A 25,547-nucleotide genomic window follows, 5' to 3' on the forward strand; every position below is an offset into this window, starting at 1 on the left:
TCTCAACTTCTTTTCCAAACAAGCATCTCAGGAATGAGATAAACTCTGAAGCTGATGTTAAACAACAGTTGTTATCGTCCTCACTTGCCCCTTGAGGTGAAAGAAGCCACAGTAAACCAGAGACTTGTGCTGGCACCAGGAATAATGAACCTCCTGACTTTAAGAATAAGTTTGGCACCAGGTATGAGAATAGTTCTTTGTTTCTCATCTAAGGCTCTACATGGATGGAAGGATGCATACACACAAGCAAACACAGAACTGCAGCCAGTATTTTTGATCACACCACCAAATAAACTGTAATTGCTCTAACAATTTTACACAGACATCTTGCTCAAGGGGGATAATTCTGGGAGGTACCTCAGTTTCCTCACTGCAAAGCTCACAACCTCTTCACCCAACACACTGGAGCAAAGCAAATTGGACAGAAACTGGGGGATTCTTTTTTTGCTGGAGAAGAGGTGCTGCAAAAAAACAAGTGTATTCATGCTACTGCACTCTCAAAATCCCTTTGAGAATGGCCCAGACTACTCATCTGGAAGGGGATGTACTACTCCACATTACAAAATTACCTCCCAGCCTTCTTTAGTCCAGGGCCAAGTGATACTGACCATCAGATATCTCACTGCAGTATGCAGGCTGGTACCACCAGTTTGTTTGGAGCTGGATGCAGAATGTGTCACTGCATCAGAGACACACGCAGGGAAGGGACAAGACTTTGGGGTAAAACACAGCCGAGGAGCAGCATGAACCCATCAGTGCCAAACACGGTAACATCTCCATCATAGAGACAGCTGCCCACTGGAGTTGCTCACAACTGGCACAGGTTTAAATTTTAACTAGAATAACTCTAAAGGCAGAGAGCTACAGCTAGAGACCAGGGTGATCAGACAACTGCTGAATCTGTTCTTCCTTCGTAACTGTTGTTTCAGGTTGTCTTTCCCCTGTGTGTTGCCAAAGTAAAGCCCATGTATAATTTATTTATTCCAGACAAGTTATGCTCGTGCATAATTTACAACAGCTTGCAATTTGCATTCTCTGGGCTACATCATCAGTGGGTATAATGTGAGACAGAGCCACCAAACTTGGTACTGAATATGGGCCAGAGGAATGGGGACCCATCCTTACCACTGCCCGTGGTTCTCTGAGCTGCATAAAGTCTTTCATCTTAGCAGCAGCTGATAGGAAACATGTGTTTCCTCCACAGCTAAACCCTGAATTGTGTTCTCTTCAGCCCTTCCAGAATTTGGGAATGATCCCCATGGATCTACAAGCCTGGATTTATCTTCAAAATACTGCTACAAAACACTGGGCCATTGCCATGGCTCTGCTCCTTTGGAAGTCACTCATGGCTCCAAAAACAAGATGTCTGTGTCTTTCTGACACTGCTCTTTGCTCTTTCAGCATAGAATCCTGCAAGGAGTTGGAGCAAGGGAAAATTGGATTCCTGTAGGAAACTTCAGCTGGTTTGCATGGTGAATAACAGGGTCCATTCTTGAGGAATCTGGGGAAGCTGGTGGCAGCCAATGCAACAATACATAGGCAAACAAAGCACGAGACATGAGGGAAGGACCTCATAGAAGCTTTGCACTACGTATGTTTTAAAAACCCAAATTCCAGGAAGGAGAAGAGTAGTTAGCTTAACTACTGACTGTGCATGCCTCATGTTTCCCCCATGTTGCTTTTTCACTGCCTGCTTTTCAAGCAGCAGCAGATTGCTAATGCTCCCCATCAGCAAGCCACTGCAGACTGACTTTCCAATTTGGCAGCTGCCAACTTTTGCACCGCAACTACTTTATCCTGCTTTCTGCTGATGGCTGTTTTTGATTTGCTTCTTTCAAATCCAAATATCCACCTGCACAGGCAGCTGAATTATGGGGTTCTCTTCATGGCCCAGCTTTTAAACATGTGAAACAACTGGCAGTGCCACTGTATGTAAAGCAGTATGTACAGGTTATTAAAGAACACAGGAGTCACTCTACATTCCAAAAGAAGCACATTTAGGAAGCATGGGTGATTTGAGAGGAATCTCACATTTCGAACTTAATCCATCTCACTTTAGGCAACTTCAAACAACCTCACTGAGCTGAGCTCTGAGGGGCTTGCAAATGCGTCAGACAAATGGAGCCCTAAAAGTTCCCCTGCTGTTTCACCCTATGCAGAGGGAGCTCAGATATGGCCCTGCATCAGCAATTGGTAGGGTTCATAAAGGTACAGACCAGAAAGCTGGAAAAGCTGGATTTCTAGAAGACCCAACTCAAGTTGAAATTGTTGCAGTCCTGTGTGGAGCCAGGAGTTGGACTCAAAAATCGTTGTGAGTCTCTTCCAACTTGGGCCATTCCACTGACCGTGGCATCAATGGCACCCTACTTATCCAACAAAACCACCTTGTCCTCTCCCACCTGAAGTCACCTTGCCTCTCAGCTGTACATGGACTGTATACAGAACTGTGCAAAAAATCTTTATGTATTTTTTTTTCAAACAAGATAGTTTTTGTCTGAGGTCAACAGCAAGCACTCAACTCTCTAGATTTGGCTCTGCAATTGCAAGCACTGATTTGTTTGGGATGAAGTACATAGATGCTGGTGCTCTGCCACACCTGGTGTGTGGGATTAACTCCACGGCATTCAGCTTCTGCTTAGCACACACCTGTGCTTGGCTTTCTGTCCTGGTCACTTTGGAACCCAACAGTTTGGGCCCCATTGGCCCACAGTCACTCAAATAATGGTATCACCCATTACAAATCTACTGACTTGTGCCAGGAGAAACAGTCTGATGGGTGCAATCACAGAGATCCTCTTGTGGCATAGCTTTGGCCAGAATACTCTCTTGCATAGCAGACACAGATAGATGAAACTTGCACCAGCAATCAGCAAAACTCCCCATGTTTCAAAAATAACTCTTCTCCCCCTACAAATCCCAATGCATATACATATCTTCCCTTCCATGCTTGCTGTCTTGGAAGCTATTCCACCTATGGAAGCTGCCACAGAGCTCTAAGACAATTCTAGGTATCTCTTATCAAATTCTAGGCCCAGCAACCCATGATTCATGTTTCCCCCTCAAAATTCCCCCCAAAATAGCTGGCTCATACCTCTTTAAGGACCAGCACGCACTTGCCAGGCCCGACAGACTGAGGTAGCTCTGCTATTCTGCCTTTGTTTAAATATGGACCTGAGAAGCAGCGGTGGTTGATGTAGAGCTGGGGGCAGCAGTATCTCCCATTGATGGTGCCTGCAAGAAGAAAGTAGCAATGATGTGTGTGTTGCACCACTTCTGTGCAATGAATCAAGTGCCTTTCTTTCTCCTAGAAGGGGAAGATTGGGAAAAGAGTGCAGGATGATCTTTGAGCTCCCCTCCTTCTACAAAATGTCTTCCCTAAGATAGAAGACAGAGAAGCCTTTGTTGCTCAAATTTGTCCAACATGGCAAAAACTACATTTTTAATAGCACCCAATATGGTTGCATGCTTGACTGAATGGAGAACTGAGAAAGGACTTCATGGACTTCATTCATGACATGACCTGAAGCTATTTCATAACTCATGTCACAGATGGACACGAGCAACGCCATTATGGCTTGCCAGAAAGGGAACATGTTAGCTGCTTCTCACTTGGTATGGCATCAGCTCAGAGACAAAATTCAGGAGAAGGACTGTTCAGCTACCCTTCAACACTATGGGGACTGGGGTATTTTTTCCTTCAGGGGAAGCCCAGCTAAATACTGCATTTCCATGCAGAGGAGAAACCCTTACATCAGAGCCCCTACTCTGTGAGTCATACGTCCCCTGAGGATGAGTCTGTATCTCCCCATACATATGACATGCTTTCTCCCTTTGTAGGGCTGTCCCCCTCCAACAGGCAATTCATCCTTAACATCAGGACGTGCTGGTGCCAAGCAGCCTTACCTGTTGTGTCTGGCTGAGGAACTGGGCAGAGGTCATGAGGTATTTTCTCAACAGGCACTGAGGATGGTAACCTGTTACAGAGAAATCTGGAGTATTTAACAGTGTCAAATGGGGCTGACAAAGTCCCTAAGCTGCTGTGTATTACTTCCCCTGGAAGACCTGATATATCACTACAAAAATACCTCCTTAAATAATAGCAACTTACTTCTTTTCTGGTTGCACAACAGCAATTCTTCTTTTCCTTCTCACTGCAAAAACAAAGGAACAGTTTTGTACTCTTTTGTCCTATAAAATACATCCATAATGCATAAAAAGCTATAAAAATGCACTGACTATAAAATGACTCCTAACACAATGAAATGGTACTTAATTACCATTGCCATCTTTTCTTGGTATTTTTAAGTAAGTCACTACATCATTAAAACCTGCTTTAAAGATGTAATAATACATTTAATCTTTCCTCTGGAATGCTAATATTGTGTTTTATGGGATCAACATAAAAAAAAAATTAATAAAAACACAAATATTTTTCCATACAGAAACACATATGGATATGATTACATTTTACAAGCATGATTACCTCCAGCATAATTTATCCTTAGCCATAAATTGCGACAAGGCTGCATAATGTTGCCATAGCAGTGTTCTCCCAAATTAGGCCCTGGCTGCTTGATTTTTAACTTAAGCATATTTAACTCTTCAAAAGAATGACACATTTTAGAATTTGCTTTTCAGATGTTAATTAATACAAACAGTGAGGCTAATTCTTCATCTGGTGGCTTGAGATCAGGGTTGAACAGTCACTACAAGGAACAGAACAACACCAAGCCACTGAGTGCTCATGTACTACCCTCAGATGGGGGGAATGAAAAAGAAAGCAAGCTTAGTATGCTCTGGATGTAGGGCAAGACTTAATTGTGCCAAGAGGGATTTAAGTTAGATGCTGGGAAAAGCCCTGTACTGATAACGGAAGGGAAACAACAGAACTGATATCCTAGGAAGGTGCAGAAACTCAGCTGTAAGAGGCCAGCAAACATTCCTCACATTAGGTAAAGTAAATCCTGTCTAGGGGAGACATGACCTCTTTATGTCCCTTCAGGTTCTGTATTTTACGGGTGTTGTTCTCAATTTTTTCCTGATTCAAGGTCCCGTATCCCTCATTCATTCCACTGCCTCACTGAACTCAGCTGTTTCACTCTGACAACCCCACTGCAAACCCACAAGCCACCCTGTGCAATCCCAAACCACTAATGGCCTTTCCCAGTGCAAACAATCCCATTTTTAGAGAGATTGATCACACAGGCAAGTACAAACCCTGTAACAGCAGTGCTGTGGCATCTGGTCACTAATTAGATTTATTACTGTTTTTTGCAGTATGCTCACAGCCTGGTTACTGGTCTGCTAGCTAGGTCAGTAGTTTTAAGAATTGGATTACAGACATCAGAAAAACTCCCTGATAAATCTGTTGATATAATAGGATATAGTATATGTTCTGCTTGAGGATTCCATGCACTTACAAACAGCTTTGTGTGGTGGAGTAAGGTTATAAGCATTTGCTTCACACCAACCAACTGGGAAAATGTCCATAGACTCCACATCAACTATGTACTCTGGAGAGGGCATCTGTAAACCTATAAACACAAATTTATAACACCATTTAGACACGCGCTCAGAGCCATTCGAGCATTCATCACGAACTGAGGGAAGCAAATGATGGAACATGTGAAAATAAATCTGCTTACTTGCATCAAAATCAGGAATCATTTCATCTTCAATTTTGCAAAGACAGGAATGACACGGCTGCTGCATTTACAGTGCAACGTGATTCCAGCAAAAACCAAAAATAAGAACACACTAAGCGTGTGCAGTGGAGCAGGCAAAAGCTTCAAATGTGATGTTAAGCATGCATGACTTTCCCCAACAAGACTGCTTGATTGACCCACAGGTTCTCACGTAGAGTTGCACATGCAAAGCAGCAGCAGGACAGTTTGATATTTGTTCTTGTTAAAAGCATGCACAGTGGCTATAATATAACTGTAGGTAAAGTGATCAGCCTTTACTTCCTAATGATCCCCTGAAGCTTTTCTGTGTAGTTCTGCCCATGAGCCACCATTTTTAAAGGTCTAAGACACCATGAATTCTCCCAATGTTCCCCACAGCACATGAAACTTGAGCTGATCACCCAATAGGGGACAGGCAGTATGAAAGTCCTGAGCAGTATAGATGCACTACGATCTTTGTCATAACACTGACTCCAAGTTCCCAAAGGAAATTTCTACCTAAAACCAATTTCATTCACTTCGGTTATGATGTCTCCTTCAGGAGACACTAGCCTGTCTTGGTTTGTATGTATCTCACTCAAAGCCAACTGGAAATATTCTCAATGATTCTGAGGTGTTCTGGAAACAACTTTGGGTTCTGAGTCAAGATCCTATTTAATTATTCCATTTCAAGTCCATCTGCACTAGCACAGCCTCATCAGTAAATGCCTCCTGCTCTCCCACATCCACACTAGGATCTACAGCTCCAGTGCCAGCATGAGGCAATCTCTTAATAAAAGAGACCACAGGATCAGAAGCTTCTCCTGCAAGCATCCTCATCTTTGCATCTGTTAAAGCATCTCTGCCTTCTGCTTGAAGCAGCAGTGTTTGACTGAGCTCAGCTAGATGACTACAGAGACCATCCCACTTATGAAAGTTCATCAACGGCCTGTAGTGTAATTGAAACAGTAAATGAACTTTGTGATGGGAATGGCATCAAGACTGAGCTGCAGCACTTGAGTGCGTGAGGTTGTCTGAAAGCCCAAAGGAAGAAGGAAAACAGTGCTTATAGTAACCAAGAAGAAATTAAAAAAAAAAAAAAAAAAAAAGAACAACAGAACAGCATTTAAATAAATAAATAAGAAATAAATAAATAAAAACCCTTGCTGTCTGCACAGATGCATGGATATTTTCTAGGGAGAAGTTCAGGTTGGATATAAGGAAAAATTTCTTCTTAGAAAGAATGGTGAGGTGTTGGAGCAGGCTACCTAGGGAGGTCACAGAGCCACTGTCCCAGGAGATCTTCAAGAACAGAGCAGATGTGGCACTGAGAGACATGGTTAGTGGGCATGGTGGGGATGAGTTGATGGTTGGACTTGATGGCCTTAGGTGTCTCATCCAACTGTAATAGTTCTATGACTTTCATGGTATTCCTCTGAGTATTTATACTTAGTTGCTTCCATGAGTAACTAAGCTGCAGTGTGAGGTCTCAGCAGTTGGCACTCCCTGGACAACCACTTACCTCCATCAGGAAATAACAAATGGTCACTGCGCAGTTTGAATCCAACAAAATGAGTAAGCAACGGATTGAGCCCTAAACACAACAAGAGATCAATGGTCCCCACTAAAATTTCACAAGATCTGGGAAAATTCAATATTTTCATCACTGCAACTGTTCTATCACATTATTCTGACCGAATAAACAGATGAAATGTACCTTCTTGCTCACAAACAACAACAGATGTGACATGAACTTTTTGTTTTTAACAGCTGCAGTGCCTCGAAGAGCAAGAAAAAAGCATAATATCTGTTCTCCTGCAGCACCACTATTCTTGTAAGACATGATCACAGCTATTCTGGCCTCACTCGCACTGCATCTTCCCTTTGGCAACCAGCAATCCTGTCTTTCACTTCCAACATCTTATTGCTTCATTTGGACTCATTCATGTAAATAGAAACCAGCTTGTTTGAAACTCATTAGTTTCATTTGCTGTGTTTTATGCTGCCATCTTCCCACACCAAGAGATGTCCACAAGACTGGAGAGGTTCAATGGAAAAGCAGAAAACAGAAGGATGGGAAATAGAGTGAGAATTTCCATCTTCTACTACAGATCTTATTGTATGGAGCAGCAACTCTGGAAAATTCAAAGGGAAAGTTATGGAAAACCTCTCTGGAGAAGTGGTTAACAAAAGAATTTTCCTTAAATTCCTGCTCTGTGCAGAGAATGTACATTATCACTTGTAAAAATTCACACCAGCAAGTTTCAGCTTTAAAATCTAAAATGAACCCGTAAAAATTAACAATGCAGATGATGAGTAATAAAGTAGCAGAAAGTGATGGGATGTGCATAGCCTCAAATCAGCCCTGCACTTCTTCTTGTCTGCAGGGGAACTATACTGCTGCTCATTAAATGATTGCCCTGAAGTTTACAGTTTTGCTACTGTACAAAGCATGATTTATTAAGCAATGTTCCCTCACGTCTAACTCGACACTGCTTAAATACTACGTCCTGTTTTATGGCTGCAGTTTGGACTGTCAAACGGTGAAACTCTGAGGGCAACAATGAAAGCTTCAGATGTGCCCGTGATAAACGGTGGGACCCGAGGTCTCCAGTGATGGGCTCCTATGGCAGCTGGGGGTCTTGCTGCTACCAGAATATAAATAACCAGTTAGAAACAATAGTGTATTAACGGAGCTGAAAAAAGGATGCCATCGTCCAAGCCACATTTACTTTACAACTCTGCAAGCAGCGTTTTGTGGGGTTTTTAATGCCTGGTTTTAGGCTAACGCTGTGTATACTGTAGACAGGAATTTCAACAGCAGCAAAGCCTTTTTATTTTTGCAGCCCTCTGCATCTTTTTCTTTTACTACAGATCATTCTACTCCTGGCATTGAGACATAAAAGAAGTGTAAAACATCTATCTGTAAGAATATCCGTAAGGCAAGGAGATGCACACAGGTTTTTTATTACAAGCTCTCAAAGAAACATCCTTTAAGAAATTAAAGGAGTAAAAGACAGAGAGAAAGAGAGAAGGGAAGGGAGCAGTGTGAAGCATGTAGCTTTCTCTTTGGTCTTGGGGGACATCTTGATTTGAAGACCCAAGAAACAGCGCACCTTGTTTACTATGCTGGGCAAGTTTAGTGAATGCTGAGTCCATCATTAGAGCTTGAAAAAAAAAATACAATGGATTCCCAAACCCAAAAAATGAAGGCACCTCTCCATTTTTGTCCTGTCCTTGGAGACATTCAAGGCCAAGCTGGACGGGGCTCTGGGTAGTACGAACTGGTGGGTGGCAGCTATGGGATGGGAAGTGGATGATCTTTAAGGTCCTTTTCAGTCTGAGGCATTCTATGATTCTGTGATTTAAGAACGGCTGTTGTGAAATGGGGCCAGGTTCCTGGACTGCATGGGTGTAAATTCCACATCAGTATTAGTGACACATGAATTGCAAACATCCATTAATTCCAGCTCTTTAACTAAAATATTTCTCAAGTGTCCAGACCAGGCTACAGATAAGCTTTAGCCACCTTGTGTCTGAAGGCAATCAGTTATCACAGAAACACAGAATCACAGAATGGCTTGGGTCAGAAGGGACCTTAAAGATCATCCAGTTCCCTTCCACACACTGGGCTGAGGGCTGACACTCTGATCAGGCTGCTCAGGGCCCCATCCAATCTGGACTCGAACATCTCCGGGGATGGGTGATCCACAACTGCTTTGGGCAACTGGTTCCAGTTAGTACAGATTAAAAACAAACAAACAAACAAACAAAAAAACCCCACAACTGCGACTGCACAAAGCTCTATCAAAAGCAAAGATGTGGAGTTATACCTGCACTGTACACTAGAGACAAATGCAGAGGAGACAAAGCTACATGCTGGAAATACAAAAGGAAGATCTCCCCAGATTTTAGACAGCCCAAACTATGGGGCTTAGGAAAGACATGAAAAGTACAAGCGATTTTGCCTGCCAAGCTTTAGATCAGGAGGAATCTCTCTTCGGGTAGTAATTGAGGTATAAATCTCTGAGAAAGGGATTTATCGCAGAGGTGCTGGGAGAGCCTTGTCTACCATATAATGCTACTTCTGCAGAGCTAAAGGCCACAGCACATCTGCCTTTGTTATATTTTAGAGCAAGCTCCAAGCATAGATGAGGCACTTTGAGTTACATGTCAATGTTATTACCAACTTTACAGGCTTTGATCACAGACCTTTCCTCTCATACAAACTGCACTGCACATTGTCAGACACTAAAATACTTCTGGGTAATTACAATGAACATACTGAAGGAATAAGTAATTCTGTATCAGGCAAAGATTAAGCTGTTCTGGTCGGTCTGGCTTCCTATATCTTCCCAGATCCAAAACACTGAGAGTTCAGCATCTTGCATAGGAAAGGAGGTGAACAGGAAGAACAGGCACAAGACTTCATCTCCAGTGGGATCTCTGCAAGAACCCCTTGTCCCAGCCCCTGTAGTACTCTCCTCTCTTACTATCATGTGCTTGACTAGGATTTGTAACTCCATTAACATCTTCGTGGCTGTTTTGCCCTGGAAAAGCCAAAATAAACTTGCATTAAGGGTTACAGCACAATTTTCCCTTTTGGCTGGCACCATAAGGAACGGCACATCTTCCTTAGGCATTCATTCAGAAGCACAGATCTTAGAGCCTGGTGATGAGCTATAGGCCATGTGAATTGCCTTTGGTATTTTCATGGTTCTCCAAAAGAAATAAAAGAAACATATGGCATTTGTAGCCGATGGTGACCCAATAACCATTGATTTCATACGGAAAATGAAGTTCTTATATTGACTGCAGATGAAGCCAGCAGCTTCTAACAACACTATGTTAGCTTGATGAGTAAAAATTAAAATATGTTGTGACAAGGATACGGCAGCTTTATGGCTTATCACAGCACTCATCTGAACACTTCAATTACTATGGCTTTCTACTCTTTAGAAATAACACTGTTCTTAAAACAATACTAAGAAAGATCCCTGCGTGCTTTCTAAACTCTATAATACAGAATTACTCTCTGCAGACTCAGAAGAGAGAGAGTAGAAGGCTGTGAGCAGGAAATGGCTGCAGTAAGGAGCAGCACATGTTGCTGAGGTTTTAGGAATCCAGGTGACAAAAATGAGTGAAAGGAGCAGGAACGAAGGAGGCTGCAAGAGAACAGAAAATCTCTTTACGGTCAGATATTTTGTTGATCCTGCGTGAAGCTGAGAGTTGGACTCAATGAATCTTACGGGTCAATTCCAACTTAGGATATTCTGTGATTCTGTGATCCCACAAGAGTGTATTGGAAATGTGAGTGGAAGTCTCAGTCACATAAACAAAGCAGGACAGAGATCCATCATTACAGAAATCCCTGATAACATCCATATGGGTTGGGAGGGTGGAAGCTCTCTCCTGGAGGGATCAGGGGATGTCAATTCTCAAAAACAATTATTAGTCAATATGTGTAAACAGGTAAAGCCAGAGTAAGCAACACTGGACAGAGTATGAAGGACAGAGTTGAGAGGGTTTGAGTGAACTACACAAAATACAAGAAGCATTTGTAGCACATACCTTCAAGGTGAAGCCACATTAACCGTCCTTTAACTGAAGTGATAGAAGCAACACATATCTCTGCAGGGTTCCTAGGGTTCACTGCCTCCAGCTTCATGTTCTTCGTAAAACCACGACTGAAGGATGTCTGAAAGAGCCAAGGACCAACAACGAAACATGGCTTTAAACAGACTGTCTGCTGGGAAGAACAACTTCAGCACGCTTTTTTCACTCTAAGTGAAGAACCCGAAAGCATCCAGGTTCAAAATGGAGATGCCCCGATCACACACATGGAAAGTCAGGGATAATGACAAATCAGGAAGCAATGCAGGAGGTTGGTGGATACAGATGGTGCCAGACATACTTACTGCCACTGCAGTAATCTGTATGCTTAAATATACAGCACCAAAGAAAGTCTTCCATGGGTTATCTGAGGTCCCCACTGTCCTCCCCCTCTTCCTCAACAAAGGCAAAATCAGATTAGATGTTGCTGCAATGGTTCCCAAATGAGTAGTCATCTCTCCAAATATGAAAAAAATGATAAAAAGGTGAAGTAACGAGCTTGCAAGAATGCAACAGCCCCCACTGAATGAAGACTTCAGCAGCCAGAGAATCTGCAGTTCCAACCATTTAGGTACCACTGCTGCAAGAAAAAATGCCCTGGAAACCTGTTTCGGACTGAGGTTCCCCAGACTACTCTTCATTAATTTCCATCCTTGCCTTCCATCCCTTCCAGTGCCTTTTCATTTCTCTCTTAAGCTCCAGCATTGCTTGGACTGTCCCAGTCCTCACTCTGCAGTAAAAACTGCAACTGGCCAGCACTAAAGAAAAGCAGGGTGAGTTTGTTTAAATGCCTGCTACACTGCCTAACAAAGAAACATCATTTATCATCGCACAGGCTCCTTTCAGTGCAGTTCATTGCTGGAGGCTAATTTATACAGAATCAATGACAAAACAGTTAGCTGGGAGTTTATTTTACTAAGCATTTGTTCGTGTCAATCCATTTCATAACTGACTCTCCTTGTTAAACATCCCCCCTAGGGAAACAGCTACAGCATATCCACTTGCAGCACCACGTCTGGCTGCAGTAGGTGGAAAATGTGCCTGCAAAGAGGTTTCTGTTGAAGAGCTGTTCATAGGCATGAAACAAATGGACCAAACTGAACTTACTGGACAACAGTAAGATTACAGCTCTCTGCAGAGAACTTTGTTATCAACACTGAAAGAATAACAGACACGTGTTCATCTGATTAACGTTTCCTTAAAATAAACAGCACTTAGACCTGATTTAATCTTTGGAGAATATTACACAGAGTCTGCTTTCAAGGCTGCCAGCGCTGAGATCCATTACTTGACAGAGAGAAGGAAATAAAGAGTGCTTGCACAAGGGAAGAAATGCAGCAGTTGTTCCACTGCATAGGTACGATGCAGCACTTCTCAATTTCCTTCTGCACTTTCAGCAATCTCAGCTTGAACTCCACAGGGTTTTGCACAATAAATGGGGTAAAGAAATCTGAACTGTGATTTGGGCAAAACTCTGTTGATGGTACCACTCTTCTGAATTCTGCTAAAAGTGTTCAAATCCACCAATACAGAATCAATGGTTTATTCCAGACCAGGCTGCCCTTGGGCTGCCACGGATGAGGAAAGCCTCTTGACACCTCCAAGAAACCATGCAATAACACAGCTGGAGTCTTGCTGGACTGTCTTCATTCTGCTTTTTCTAAATACACTGTCATTCAGTCTCATGACTGCTGAGTAGTAATGAAGGAGTATGCAGCTCCCCAAAGAACCTGCTTCCACAATTCACAACACTGCTTTCTTCTGCAAATCCTCCTGTGTTCACTTCAGATGCCACTGATTTTTCAATATTTCAGTTGTTGATAAGACCTCAATTTGGATATTAGGAATAACTTCTCTGAAACAGTGGTTGGGCACTGGAATGAGCTGGCAGGGAGGTGGGGGAATCACTGTCTCTGGAGGTGTTCAAGAAATGTGGTGATGTGGTACTTAGGGACGTGGTTTAGTGGGCAGTATTGGTGGTAGATATGCAGTTGGACTGATCTTACAGGTCTTTTCCAATCTTTACGGTTGAAATTGATGATTCCATCTCAATTTGCCTCAGCTGATAGAAGCATGAAAACGAGGCTATTGGCAAGGTAGAACATCAAGAGACTGGTTTTTTTAACCCAGCTTATGGGATTTTTTTAATAGCATTACAATTATTTTTAATGGTCAGTGCAGATCCCTCCTGGACTAAGCGCTGTACAAAACCAGAGAGAGATGGAGAGCAAGAAATCCAATTGATTTCAATGAGGAAAAGAGTAAGATAATATTTTTTCTATTTCAGAAACAGAAATCTGTAACATCTTTCTGGCTTCCTTCCTAAAAGAAACTCTTGCTGGTCTGGGGAAAGCTCTCAAAGGCTTGCAGCTTTTCTGTGCAAGCAATCAGGTCTTGACAGGAGCAATGCAAAGGCAAAAAGAGAGCTTACGTTTCTAAAGCACAGGTGAGGTGCTGCCTCCGCTCCACATTGCTTCTGGTAATCTGCCCAGTCAAAGTCCTGGCCAGAGTAACCTGCAGGACAACAAAACAAAGTGTCATCAGCCACTGTCACAGAGAGAGTGCAAACGGGCCCCAAGCAGACAACCAATGGTGTCTCAGCATCCCATCCCACATGAGTGCTATGTGCAGTGCCAGCATGCAAGGTCACCACTGCTGGCAATTCTCCAGCACTCACTCACACAACTTCTGCATTTCCCTTTGAAATCTCTGGATCTTCACCACGAAGTAATAAAACACAGATATTTTCCTCATTTTCCCTTTCCAATGAGCATCTCTCAGGCTTTAATAAACCTTTAATTACCTAGAAGCACTACTGTCCCCATTTTCTGGGTGGATTCATGACCTCTTTCTCCATTCTTTAAGTACCTAAAAACTGGGACTTCAATTGGGACTCCTGGGTCAACAGGAAGAGAATCAGCACAACCAGAAGCTGATCCATCCCTTCCCTTGTACCATGAGATAAATTCATCTCTCTTTTCACTGCAACAGCTGTACTCTGCATGAATGACTTTCCAATGGCTCAGAGAACATAAGCTGAATCCCACTCTAAGCATGTCACACGAGGTCATATAGAGACCTGGAGCAGAACGGGAAAATGAACACAGAATTCCCAGTTCCTAAAGGCTTTAGAATGATGTGGTACTTAGGAACACGGTTTAGTGGGCCATATTGGTGGTAGCTGGACAGTTGGACAAGATGACCTTAGAGGCCTTTTTCCAACCTTAATGACTCTATGATTCAATCAGATAATCCTTTCAGCCTCTTGTTCTAAGGAAAAATGGAAGAGGCAGTGATTGATAGGGGGGTCACTCAAACAGTCCTATCACAGAGATCCAAATCCCTACTCCTCTATATTTCTTACCTAGCAATAAACTCTTGGGGCAAAGGGTTTTATTTGGCTGTTTGGTTTCACTGCTTGACTGATTTTAATCTGGTTTTTAGGATTTCCCAGTGCTTCATACCAATGAGTGCTATTCCCTATCCAGAGCCCTGGGATGATGCTGTAATAACATTATTGTAGAACTACTCTCACTGGAAAGTTTCAGGAGTCATCTAAAGGACAAATTCTCCCCTTAATCTCCCTGCCTGATATCTCAGACTGGACTCAATCTTACAGAACATCCCTTAATGTCTTTTTCATTGGCAGTCAAAAAGGGACAGTCAAGATCAGATGGGAATTAGTCATTTGTGACAGTGGAAACTGTGAATTTTTTTGTAGGCAAGAAAGGACGGCGCACTGAGTGGAATCACTTATCCATCATCCAGATCCAAAAAAGAGCAAACATTTTGAACATAAAGTCTTGAGCATCCTGCTAAGATGCAAGTATCCAGGATAAAACGAGCTCTACTCTTAACAGCTGCACTCACAAATGAGCAAGATAGAGAGGGTCCTAAAATGTCTCTGCAGGGCATTTACGCAGTAACAAAACATAATACTGTTTGCAAAGCTAGAAATAAACACGCACAGAGAAGTGACAAAGGGCCATAACTGAGAGAATCTTCATTTTTCACATGAAAAATACCTAGCATCTTTTTACATAAATTAACAACTGATTTTTTCAACAGTACTGTCTTGTTTCTTCTCTGTCTACTTTTTTTTCTCTCTTGTTATTTCCTTGCCAGATACTTTCAGGCTTCAGAAAATGAAATGGAAAACAGGAGGCGAAGTGCACATTGCATCAGAAGGGGATCCATCTGATCGCACACAGGTGTTGGCAGCGTAGACGCCTTGAGCTGGCTTCCCTGAAGCATCAATGGAGAAAGATCTACAGGTGATTTGCACACCCTCCTTCAGAAGGAGCAGAATCCCTCTACAAGTCTCACTTGCTCTCCGTTGACTCTGGAAGCAGCTTTGGTAATGAACTCACATGAAGGCAGCCACAATGCAGATGTCTGCATTAAACAAACCTGGGCACGTCTCAGCTGCCAGAGTACATTGCTCACAGGGACCCTAAACCCTGCCCACACTTTGCATGTTCTCAGGTCTCTGATGTAAGCCCCTCGTGGACAGATCCTCAATCTTGATTGAGAGCTGTGCAAAATCTTGGCAGAGTGGATGGAAAAGGCACGTTTCAATGAGGTATAAAAATCTGACTCACGTGTCACCATAAAACCAGCTGCTGGCTTGGCTCTGTACTATTCAAGGTGTGAGGTTCTTTGTAGACTTCTGTGGGAACAAAGCCTGGAAAGGCAGCAGTGCAGTTTACCAGAACTTCAGCAGCGCAACAAGGATTGCTCAAAGAAGGCCATACTCAAGAACTGCCATCAAACAAGCCTGGCCCTGTGTGTACCTCATCATGGAGCCTCATGATGAGAAGTAAATAGATGCTCTCATTAGCACATGATATTCACACATTGTTATCCTCTAAAGCTCAACCCTAGTAATAATGGTCAAAGCCTGCACAAATCTGCACATTCGTTTAAATGGGTTGATAGTGATGGACAAGGGGGAATGGTCTTAAACTAAGACAGAGGAGGTTTAGATTAGATTATTAGGAGGAAGTTTTTCACACAGAGGGTGGTGACACATTGGAACAGGTTGTCCAAGGAGGTTGTGGATGCCCCATCCCTGCAGGCATTCAAGGCCAGGCTGGATGTGGCTCTGGGCAGCCTGGTCTGGTGGTTGGTGACCCTGCACATAGCAGGGGGTTGAAAGCCGATGCTCATTGTGGTCCTTTTCAACCCACGCCACTCTATGATGGTTCTATGAATTACCTACTGCTCCCCAAATACACAGAACTTCACTGTGTCTGCTGTCTTGACTCTCAGCACTGAAGAGCTGTTAAAACCAGCAGTGTAATCAGAGTCAAATATAACAATACAAATGCATTGGAGGTTTAGAAACGGCATTTCTTTAGTAAGCCTTGTATTTAAGAGTGCTACTGTGGTATTTTTCCCCCTCTTAACGGTTCATGAAAAGGAACAACTACTACTCTAAAGGGAAGTGGTCAATAAACCCAAACCCAATAAATATAAACAGTGCTTGTTCAATGTTTATACAGCAGCAGTAAATGGGTATTCATTTTTGGCACCACGCAGGAAAAATTGCTCTCTGTTTCTAGCAGCAAATGTTTGCACCTCCTGTTCATGACTCATCTACTGCATGTTTGGTTTCAACAAAGGCTTGACAGGCAAAAAGGCAAAAGAAGAGATATTAAAGAAATAAAGGACTTTGAACCCAAATATCCCAATTTGCACTACTATTCTGATGAAATAAAATCAATTAATTGTAAAATCAGACAACTCCCTGCCAACCATTATTTAACCCCTCCCCCCCCCCCAAAAATACTAGAATACAGCAAAGACTCTATCCATGAAGACAAAAAGGACTTATGTATTTTTCCCCACGTCATCTGATTCTCCATGGGAATTTCTCGCCTTTCAAAAGGGAAAGCTATGTTTGCAGCACTAAATATTGTCAATATAGTCATGGAGGAGAATGGCCAAATCTGCACATTTAAAAAAAAAGGAGCAAATCTGGACACCTCAGAGCAGTTATGATTGAAAATGGGGGAATGCCCTCCTTCTTTCTGGTCCCACTTGTAGGCATGTTGCAGCCCTCTCCTGTCAGTCCTGACTGCTTCTTTATTGCAAGCTGATGTGACTCTTGTCAGAGAAGACCTCAGTGTGGTTCTGGATGCATTTCTTTTTCTATCTGCATTTTTTGGTGTGCTTTTTTGCTTGCTGGTTGTTTTTTCAGACATCATTCCAATGTTTAACCACTTTCATGACTCAAAGTGCATGTTTGCTGCTGGAGGAGTTTTTTGACCCAAAAGATCCTAAGATGCAGTTTAGGCATGCAGCCCTCATATACTCTGGAAGAAGCACAATATATTTTATGCCTCTATCTGCTACTTGATTTAAACCTCTTTTAATAGCTTCTCTCCATGATTTCTGATCTGACAGCAGAAAGCAAAGGCTTCCTGCCCCTTTTGAGGAACCAAGGTGGACCCCAGGCACTGAATATCACACCAGATACCTGCTAGCTGCTTAGCCTTTCCAGGACAAGTTGAAAATATCTGTAATGACAGGTGGAAGAATGCTACAGATACTTCTAATTATGCAGGCATTTAAATAGAGCTTGCATGTGCTTGCCCCATAAAACAGGTTTTGTACCAGCATGGAGTGGAAACTATTAAGCCATGTTCCTTTATATAGAAACGTCTGGTCTATGGTCTATTTGAGTTAATAAGGTGGCCCGGGGGAAGCTGCATGGGAACTCATGGTGGAAAAAACAAAATGCTGACCACTGAGCACTTACATAGTCACAATCTTTACACTTGGATTTAAGCAAGAGGAAGATAAACATCCACAGAGTAAATTTCTTTCAGTAAAAGCAACAGATTAATCACATATCACTATATGCAGCTGCACACAGAGGGCTCCCAGACTTTGGTGGGAATTTCAAACTGCACATGCTAGATATATATGTATATATCTTATATAAATATAAGAGGCCTTTAAATCTGGCAGGGAATAGCCCTTCACTTCCTTGGGACCAGCAGCAGCATATTTCCTTCCAAAATGAAGACAAATATGCATGTACACGACTTCACAGGATATTTTTGTGAAGCATTTCTTCTCTCAAGCAATGTCATTTTTTGGCAGAAGTTTGACACCCTGACCAGAATAAAAAAAATTAACATTCCAGAAAGCCAACACATTTTGCAAGTGAAGAAATATTGCTAACACACTGCAGGTGGTTGCCTGAAATTGCAGTTAATTAACTGCACTGCTACAGAGATGGGAAATAGCACGGTCGGATGCTGTTCCTCCTGGCTCTGACCTGAGTACTGCTCTCAATTTGCCCTCGTCTGGGATTTTTTTGAGACAGGTAAGTAAAAATGCCTATGTGCTTCTGGGCAGGCAGCTGAGAGCTAACTGGTGAGATACAATCTGAATCCAGGAGACGTTGAGATTTCCGTGTTCTCTGCAGCTCAGGGCTGTACCAATGGGGATGCTATAAGCGAAGCTGCCTGGTTTGTCTCAAACATAATATGACTCTTAATGCTCCTTCAGCAATCTGCACCACAAAACATCACCGAGATGTGTTTTACAGGAATTTCCTATGCCTCAGTGCAGTTTGCTTCAGACAGACATTAATCCATCAACAACACATTTGCAGAGATGTTCACAGGCTGTTATGAGCCTCGGTGGCTCAACAAAGATGCTCTGGCTGGAGATGCTTAGTGTGGTGCTCTGCAGCAAAGAGCAGAATGGTTTTAAAGGCAGTAAAAAAGCTGCAAGCCATTGAGAAGTAATACAAACCCTTGGGCGGTGTGAGATTGACTCCATTTTTAAGGCACCACTGTATTGGCAAGATCCCTAAGGAATCCGCATGGCAAAGCATTGAGATTTTGCTGGGTTCAGATCTCAAGTCATCAATGGTCACTTGCAAATAATGATTGTTAAAAACCTAAGAGATGAAAAAGAAGAAAAAAATCTGATGTTAAATTTGCTGTAACACCTGCAAACATATAAAGCTGAAACAAATTGGAATCAAAGTGCATCTCAAACAACCCACTCTCACCTAACGCTTTACATCTGTGTTTCCACCAAAGATATCAAGGCACAGATGGGTAAACTGAGGCAAGAGAAAGCACCACAGTTCAGAATCATTCAGTGTGCTTATAGCTGGGCAAGGACTGTAGACAGTACTGGAGACCCTACAAGCCTTCCCTTCTCTTGCTTTTGAGGGTGTGGATAAGACACACAAGTATGCCCTCAAACCAGTTGTTTCATTTCAGATAGAATCACAGATGTGCAGGAAAAATATGTAGGCATGGAAAGAAGACTGGGATAAAAGGGATTCCCTTTATCTGCATGAAACTGGCAGATGAAATTCATAGGATGAGTGCACGCGTTACCCAGTGATAAGTGCACATAAAGTCAACTAGTGATGCTCGTACAACAGAAACAACTGATGAAGAGGGGAACATTCATGGATATTTTCCTAAACATGGTAGAAATAACATCTTTTCAGCCCTCATTCATTTTTGGGACCCTACCTTAGTCACTGATGCAGGACAGATATGAAACGGTTCCCTCATATTCACCGCCTCCAGCTTCATCCCCACAGTGAAAAAGTGGTTTCTCAAATCAGCATGGTCCTGGGGGAAAGAATAGGGAAGAGGGATAGGTGGTGTGTCAGCACCAGCCACGAAGGAAGGCTCAACACACTGGAGAATCTATTTGAAAGGTGTTCAGGTGGATCTGTCACCCAGGTGATTAGCAGATTGTCCACTGTCTCCGACTGCATGCTCCTGTGCCTGCAGTGGGTGGAAGCTGGTGGGAAGTGGGTGGAAGACCTAATTGCCCCTGATTTGTCCTAATGAACGTTGGGCTCCTCTACGGCATCAAATAAAAACCTGGGCTGGTTTTCATGTACCATAAGATGGAAAGGTCTTCTGTCCAACTGGGGGAATAAAGGTGGAATAAGGCCCAGGACAATGAACTTGAACCCAAAAGGTGAGCAATGAGAGAACCTGTTGGTGGAAAAATACACAGCTGTGTTCAGGTACATGCCTGTCACAATACCTTCATCCAGGATCAAACATGTCTACATGCAATAACCTTGGGTGATCAGGAGGATGCAGCACCTAACCTCAGAAACAACACAGGTTCAACTCCCTCACTTGCCACAAATGTGTTACATCTATCAAATGACCCCATCCTCATGTCCTTGTCTAACTAGCATACAGGCTAGCAACCTAATTCCAAAGTAACAATTTTATTTCACACTGAACCAATGTAAAACAACATTTACATCATTTAGACCAATGTTGTCTAAATGACCCATGCGTTAGCCAACACAACCAAAAAAGAAGAGCTGTTATATTTAAAGCACACACACACTGAACTCCAAAATATATGCAGAAAGCTTAGTATCTAATAAGAGGCTAGCAATGTCACTCCCATCTACATTCGTTGCTACATGTTGTATTCTTGTTCTAAAATGATTTTCTATTGATCTGAAGTTGTATGTCATTACACTTTCCTTCCTAAGAACTGTTCTCACTTGTAGACTTAATGACTTCTATTTTGGGATCTTACATTCCCGGTGCCATTAGAGATAAGGATTTTTACTAGCTCCAATCAAAGCTAAAGGAATAGTTGTCTTCACCTTACCTTATCTTCGCAACATTACTGTGTCTTTTATGCGAGAACCAAAAAGCAGTCAAAAAAGCTTTCATAATGTCTTCAGTTTCACAGCAAGGGAAGTATATTCCAATGGGGAAACTGAGGAAGACTTAGCAATAATGGGCCAAAACACCACGATGAACTAATGGCTGAGGAAGGAGCAGACATTCAGGAGTTTGGGTGTCCTGCAGTGCAGCATCAGCTGTACTTCCAGTTGCTGGCAATTATTTCCACATTACCGAAGTCCCAGCAAACCAGGAGACTGATTTCTGGCAGTTTCACAATGTTTTGCTGAATAAGAGCTTGATTCAGGGAATTGAATTTGGCTCCTTGTACAGTGAAGCTGCTCAGTGTAAGCACTGCATTAAGGAAAGGTTATCAAAATTGCCATTGTTACCACTAGGAAAAGATAATGGCTGCAAAAATCAGACCTCACCAACTGAACTTCCAACCTTCAAAGGCAGACAGCATCTAGACTGTAGGATATCTCTTCCCTACACAAGGATCCACACCCAGCATCTCTCAATCCTTGGGGTGAGGTTGTAAAGAAAAGGCAACTTTGCAAATCATACATCTGGAAGCAAGCTTACACTGCAGCATCTTCCCATCAAAAGATCCAGGATTCAATTCACGCTTGCATCTGGCTTCAATACATAATATGCCCAGATCTACCGAAGTACTTAATCATGTTTATCCTTAAACATGCGAGTAGTTTCATCAACTTCATATGTGATTTGTTGATTGAGATCAAAATACTTAAAACAGTATTACTTCTTATTTTCATTTGAGACGGTTTCTTTGGCTGGGCTCCTTTTTACTACGGCTTTTTTCAAAGGGAAAAAATAATCAAATGGGAAAAATCATAAAACTAACAACATTTAACATTGTTTATTTTACTTGAAAAGCCTATCACCTTTTGTCCATGTGCTGTGTATCTCAGGATCAAATCTCCCTTCCCATTCAGCATACCATGTAAACATCTTTCTCATTAAATTAATAGCAAGAGTAAACTCCTGCAGAGAACCCATGGGATCTTCGGTATGTCTCCCTTTTGAGGGAGAAAATTCTCTTTGACTCAGGAACATACTTTTGTTTGGAGAAGGGCTGTGGAAGTAAAAAGCTTGTCTGTGTTAAATGTCATTTTTGAGACGGAAAAGCTTTCATGGAGAAAAAGCCTTGATATTGTACCGCCATGGCAAATGGTCGGGATCTGGATATTTGATCTCTTTCACATATTTGTAAAAGTGAAGCATTAAAATTGACTTTAAGAGCCTCAGATTTTTGCAGCTGCAAAAAGAAAAAAAAGAACTGATCCCAATGCCATTCCCCTCAGCCAGCAGGGAACTGCTGAGGATTTGGCATACGCTCCTCTTCAAAATTCTAATTAATTTACATAATTCCTAAGAATAGGTTCTACAGAAGCAAAGGCAAAGCTTTTAATTAGTATTAGACTCAAAGTGATACACTGGATAATGAACTGCACTTGGCTCCTAATATTCACATTGACAGGAAAGACGCCTGTTAAATAAAAGCAGCTGCAAGATGAGGACTGAAGGGCTGAAGCTTTCCCTTCGCTCCCTCCAGAATCTGCAGCACAGCAAAAGCAACACCTGAAATGTTGTTGGGTGGCAGAAACCAACCTTTCCACACTGCACAAAGCGTTCAAAGCCACCTATCAGGATGTCACCAGACATTTATTTCCATCCACTATTCCAAGCGAGTTTGAATTTGCTTTCAAATGGAATTGTACAGTCATTTGGAGCATTTTATAGCTTTGTGTGTGGTGGATCTCTGCTCCTGCTGGCTGACTCCTGGTGAGGCTGCACCTCGAGCACTGCATTCAGTTTTGGGCCCCTCTCTACAACAGAGACTTTGAAGTCCTTGGATGTGTGCAGAGAAGGGCAACAAAGCTGTGAAGAGTCTGGAGCACAAATCTTATGGGGAGTAACTGAGGAAACTGGGATTGTCTGGTCTGGAGAAGAGGAGGCTCAGGGAAGCCTTACTGCTCTCCATAAAAAAATGAAAGGAGGTTGTGGAGAGGTGCTTTGAGGTAACTGTGAAAAAACAAGAGGGAATGGCTTCAAGTTGCACCAGGAGAGGTTCAGGTTGGATATTAGGAAGAACTTATTCTCAGGAAGAGTTGTGAGGCACTGGAACAGGTGCCTGGAGAGGTCATGGAGTCACCATCCCTGGAAGTGTTCAAGAAAAGGGTAGATGTGGCACTGAGAGACATAGTTAGCTGGCATGTGGGGATGGGCTGACAGTTTGACTAGATGATCTTAGTGGTCTTTCCCAACCTGAATGGTTCTACAACTTAGTGCTTCTCAGGAGCAGCTCCACTGCCACACACATTTACACCATCAACGAGCCTGCCTCACAAGGCTCACAAGCTCTGTGTGGGCAACACAAACAACCTCCCAGTCCTCCTTGCTGGAGAGCAGCCAAGAAAACCAGTCTGATGCTGAGAAAACCCTTACAGCAAAGTGAAAATCATACTGAGGAACGTACAATGAATTAATGTGGTACAAGAACCATGCTCACTCATTCAAAGGGTCAAAATCTCTAACATGATGGATTACAGCCCACAAGGGTGCTTACAAGTAATGAATGGAAAACTGCAGAACCCTCCACTGAATGAACGTCTGCCACTTGCAGCCCAAACCCACAGGCAAAGCCAAGGCTGTCACAACTCTGACTACAAATCCCAAGAAGCAATTAAAGTCAGCCTCACTCTTGCTATCTTAGAAGTTTTTAGACTTAAGGATGTAGTCAGTCTTTAAGAATGCACAGGTGTGGGTGACACAGTTAAATCTTAAAAAAGTCACCAACTTCCTCTAAGCACTGTCTTGAACTCAGAAAGATACACTGCAAAATGATCATAGTCACCTGCCCTTTTGCTCAAGCCTTTCTACACTCCACTGGGCAGAGCAGACAGTACTCAGACCTAACTAAGTTAACCTAAATGGCTTTTGCCCGTGGCATTTAGGCCAGCCATGCAATGGACGGTTGCTCTAGCTGTGTCTACAAATCCAAACAAGGGCATCTCTTCCAGGTTCTGAAATGCTCACTCTTAGCCCACTCTCCTCAACATACAAAACGAGTCATCTGATTTCAAACCCAAAAGCATGCATAGTGTATAGATAAGCAGAAAAGGCTCTAATTTGAACCCTGATTTTCAAATACCCCAAAACACAGAGTTCTTTAGGTCCAGGATAGTTCATGCACACCACTTACATGATTATGGCTTTGTACGAAACTCAGAACTAAGTCTGAGAAGTTGCAAAGTTGAGAGGCTGATCATTAACAGCATTAATAAATGTTTGACCTGAGCTTCCCTTAATCCTCACCAGCTGCAATTGTGTGAAATGATATTGCCTTCAATCACATCTCTCCTGGTTTACCCTACTAGTGACAGAGGAGAAGTAGGTTCCATCAGGTATGACTGGAAACAAATTATTTAATTCAATTCAGTTTTGTTTTGAAAGAAATTGCTTCCGCCAGTGTTTTCCCTAATTCTCCCAGACACTGGCTGCTTCTGATAGCCTAATTTTAATCACAAAGCTCTTAGGTGGTAACCAGTCACAAGCACAGTAATAGCCGTGGTTAAATTGCCTCTACAGGAATCTGGCATTTGGTTTTCAATTGAGCAAAAAGAAAAAAAAAAAAAATAAAGAAAGAAACCCTCCCAACTGCAATCCTCTGCATTATTTGCAGAGGAATCGGTCTTGTCGTGATTCATCAGCTCTCCTTGCTAAACGCTGTGCAATTTTCCCTGAAGACACACTCTGCAGGGACACAGAAATTCTCCTGCAAGACATAACATAAGCAAATCTGCAAGCAAAATGTGAGTGCAGAAACACAGGGAGACCAAAATGTAGAGATGTGAGGTGGGATGAAGAGGAAAAGGTGATGGGAAGGAGGCTTTGAAAGTCCTGAGACCCTGAAGCAAGGAGCATGGCAGCCAGCTATCACAGCTGCACCTACCGAAGAGCCCCTTAAACACTGCAGATGCTTCTGCCTAGGATCAAATTTAGCCCAACAGATTTTAAGCTTCTCTTGTTGAATAAAAACAGTTACCATAGAAACAGCAACATTGCAGAGTAGCCGGTCTAAATCTGAGCACACCTTCTTCGCATGGTTCGGCCTGCTGCAGATGGCACCGGGGCAAAGATCCCCTCCTACACACTGCAGGCTTTGATTTGCCAGGCTGGTGGAAGCACGGATTGCAGAAGCAAAAGGCATCTTTTTTTTTCATTATCTCACAGCAGAATTACAGCATCTAGGATTGCACCCCATTTCACAAGTGTTTGCTAGTGAATCCTTGCTGTGTCATACATTGCTCTCATTTCACAAGTGGGAACACTAATCCAAGTGCTCAAAATGAAGCCATCGGTGCCTCTTCTCACATTTCTAAATAACTACCTTGGTTGTGATGAGGGACTGAGTTTCACAGAGACGTGCCTGGACAGATTCTGCCCTCAGTAACATCTCACTATTGAAAAATCCATGGAAATTGGTTAAAAGAGAGAAGATCTGAACAAATTCTATGCACTGAAAACAGATCACAGCTGACTACTGTTTTCTCTCTCAAAAAAAACAAAAAGCATTATTGGACAGATGGCTTTTGGG

The 25,547-nt window shown here is 42.6% G+C and overlaps 1 protein-coding gene across 1 annotated transcript in view; it reads right to left on the reverse strand.

Annotated features, from left to right (window-relative positions):
• The window catches only part of SFMBT2 (Scm like with four mbt domains 2), a 114,094-nt gene that overhangs the window by 25,143 nt on the left and 63,404 nt on the right, over positions 1 to 25,547 (reverse strand). Inside the window, exons 8-15 of the mRNA XM_042872767.1 lie at positions 19,787 to 19,888; positions 19,047 to 19,194; positions 13,708 to 13,790; positions 11,235 to 11,361; positions 5,421 to 5,534; positions 4,109 to 4,151; positions 3,904 to 3,974; positions 3,092 to 3,231 (exon numbers count right to left, since the gene is read on the reverse strand). Of these exons, the coding sequence (XP_042728701.1) occupies positions 3,092 to 3,231; positions 3,904 to 3,974; positions 4,109 to 4,151; positions 5,421 to 5,534; positions 11,235 to 11,361; positions 13,708 to 13,790; positions 19,047 to 19,194; positions 19,787 to 19,888 (828 nt within the window). The remainder of the gene's footprint in view (positions 1 to 3,091; positions 3,232 to 3,903; positions 3,975 to 4,108; positions 4,152 to 5,420; positions 5,535 to 11,234; positions 11,362 to 13,707; positions 13,791 to 19,046; positions 19,195 to 19,786; positions 19,889 to 25,547) is intronic.

This window comes from Lagopus leucura, unplaced genomic scaffold, assembly GCF_019238085.1.
Source record: "Lagopus leucura isolate 7727_CA_CO unplaced genomic scaffold, USGS_WTPT01 Super-Scaffold_100008, whole genome shotgun sequence".
Taxonomy (NCBI): Eukaryota; Metazoa; Chordata; class Aves; order Galliformes; family Phasianidae; genus Lagopus; species Lagopus leucura.